This window comes from Sparus aurata, chromosome 8 (genome assembly GCF_900880675.1).
Source record: "Sparus aurata chromosome 8, fSpaAur1.1, whole genome shotgun sequence".
NCBI classification, from domain to species: domain Eukaryota; kingdom Metazoa; phylum Chordata; class Actinopteri; order Spariformes; family Sparidae; genus Sparus; species Sparus aurata.
Window position 1 is genome coordinate 1,218,440 of NC_044194.1, and position 2,656 is coordinate 1,221,095.

Below are 2,656 nucleotides of genomic sequence, written 5' to 3' on the forward strand. Positions count from 1 at the left end.
CCCAGGACATGCTGGAGTGACTATGTCACTATGTCAGGAACGCCTTGGGATCCTCCCGGAAGAGCTGGAGGAAGTGTCCGGGGAGAGGGAAGTCTGGGTGTCCCTGCTCAGACAGCTGCCCCCGAGACCCGGCCCCAGATAAGAGGAAGAAGATGGATGGATGGTGTTTAAACAATTGGGAACAACGGTAATGTATAATTACACAGTGTGATGCTGCAGCGGACTGAATGAAGACGGGAGAAAAATGAATTTAAAACGGTACAAATATCGTTCTGATGTCATGGATGAACTTTTCTGTTGGTTTTACAGGTTTTTGAGCTGACGATACAACCCTGGATGAAATAAACTATATATGGTCTTCATGTACAAAACTCACATACTCGCAGCTTCCTTTAACTCACAACCTTTATCTTTAGAAACCTTCAATGTTTCCTACTATTTATCCAGATATTGTCATTTTTACTCCATTACATTGATCTGATGTCCAGAGTTTCTGCTCTGTGGATTCATGTTTTACATTCAGTGTGAGATATCGCAGCACTGTGGTCTCGTAATATGCTGTTTTAAAAAATCACATGTGTGGACACAATAAAAAACAATAAAGCATTTTGGAAATAATTTTTCTTTGACTTTGTATTAATTGTTTTCCAGAAATGAATTCCATACAAGTGGAGATGCAAGGCTTCATCAAAGAGCTGGAACAGGAAATCTCTGAGCTGGATAAGAGAAGCTCTGAGGTGGAGCAGCTCTCACAGTCTGAAGACCACCTCCACCTCTTTCAAAGCTTCCCATCACTGAATGCTGCTCCACCCACCAAGGACTGGACAGGAGTCAGCGTCCATCCATCTTCATATGAGGGGACTGTGGTGAGAGCTGTGAATCAGCTGGAGGAGACGCTCAGTAAACAGATGAAGAAGCTGCCTGAGATGAAGAGGGTCCAGCAGTATGCAGTGGATGTGACACTCGATCCTGATACAGCACATCCCAACCTCATCCTGTCTGATGATGGAAAACAAGTTAAACATGGTGATGTAAGGAAGAAACTCCTAGACAGCCCAGAGAGGTTTGATCCCTGTCCCTGTGTCTTAGCAAAGCAGAGTTTTTCTTCAGGAAGATTTTATTATGAGGTTCAGGTTAAAGAAAAGACTGAGTGGGATTTAGGAGTGGCCAGAGAGTCGATCAACAGGAAGGGAAACATCAAACTGTCTCCTCAGAATGGTTACTGGACGATATGGCTGAGGAATAAAAATGAGTACAGAGCTCTTGCTGGCCCTCCAGTCATATTTACTCTGGAGTGTCAGCCTGAGAAGGTGGGGGTGTTTGTGGATTATGAGGAGGGTCTGGTCTCCTTTTATGACGTTGATGCTGCAGCTCTTATCTACTCCTTTACTGGCTGCTGCTTCACTCAGAAACTCTACCCATTCTTCAATCCATGTAATAATGATGGTGGTGAAAACTCTGCTCCTCTGGTCATCTCTGGTGTCAATCACACAGAGTAGAACAAACATTTGATTGTATATTTACTGATTATATTTGGATTGTACATTGTTGTAATTTCAGATTCTGATGAAGCATTTCTATCGCCCTGACTGATAAGATTTACTTTATTTTTCTATAAACTGTAAAATCATCAGAAACCAAGTATTAAAAAACAATCAATCATTTTCTGTTCCTTAAATAGTTATGGTCTGATCATTCTTTATATAAGAAGTGTTGCATACTGGCACAAATTGCTGAATAACCTTCAATGGACAAAACAAACATAATATATTCTCTCACTTTGTTTTTGAAATGATGAGAAGTAAAATTAAAAAAAAATTCTGCCTTAATCAGAAATGTGTTTTTCATTGTTTTATGCATCGGATGTTTCTAGCGGCGACAAAATCATGTGATTAAAAACAGCATCAGCTGTTCTCAGATCAGATCACATGTGAGAGAGGTTGTAGTGTGAGATGATGTCCTGTTAGAGAAGGTTTGAGCAGCTGATATGAACTAAACCTGTCCACCTGGTTTGTAAAGAATAAGTAAGAATTGAGGACGCCATCTAGTGGAGCTCATAACAAACTGCAGCCTGCGTCCACATGAGGACTTGCTCTTGCACCACTGCCACCATGGTACGAAGAAAATTAGCCCTCTTCCTGATGTAGCCCACTCACTTAAATCTGTTGTATGATTTTCATGAATTTTACTTTTATGTATCTGACTGCATGGGAGCGAACTGGTGAGAGCTGCTAAAATTCATAATTTGGGACAGGGTTTCTGTTAGTTTGAACAAGTCCAATTTATGCCGTTTTAAGACTTTTTAAAGACCATTTTGAACTGAATTTAAGACCTACATGAAGTACTTCGAAAAAGTAAGGAAAAATGCAGTCCCAGATTTACTTTAAAAAATAACCACATTTACTGCCATTAAGAGAGCAACTGAACCTCACATACCTCCCCTCAGATCAAACTGGAGGAGAGGGGGTAAAACTTTTTACATCAAAATCTGATGGTAACATCAACAGAGAAAGACATCCTAGAAATGCCTAACATCACAATTCGGGGGCCAATCGCACAAGCTTAAATCACAGTAATCATCTGCTCATCCTGGTTGTTTACTGTAACTTCTAACAATCTCGCGATGAGGACAAACATTCACTAGTAGGACCATCAT

General features: G+C 40.7%; 1 protein-coding gene across 1 annotated transcript; it reads left to right on the top strand.

The window, feature by feature from the left end:
- Nucleotides 1-965: 965 nt before the first annotated feature.
- Nucleotides 966-1,756, top strand: LOC115587276 (E3 ubiquitin-protein ligase TRIM21-like; the record flags this gene model as incomplete). Its single annotated transcript, XM_030427019.1, has 1 exon — nucleotides 966-1,756. A coding segment is annotated over one exon (534 nt), but the record flags the coding sequence as incomplete, so codon positions are not given.
- Nucleotides 1,757-2,656: the final 900 nt, after the last annotated feature.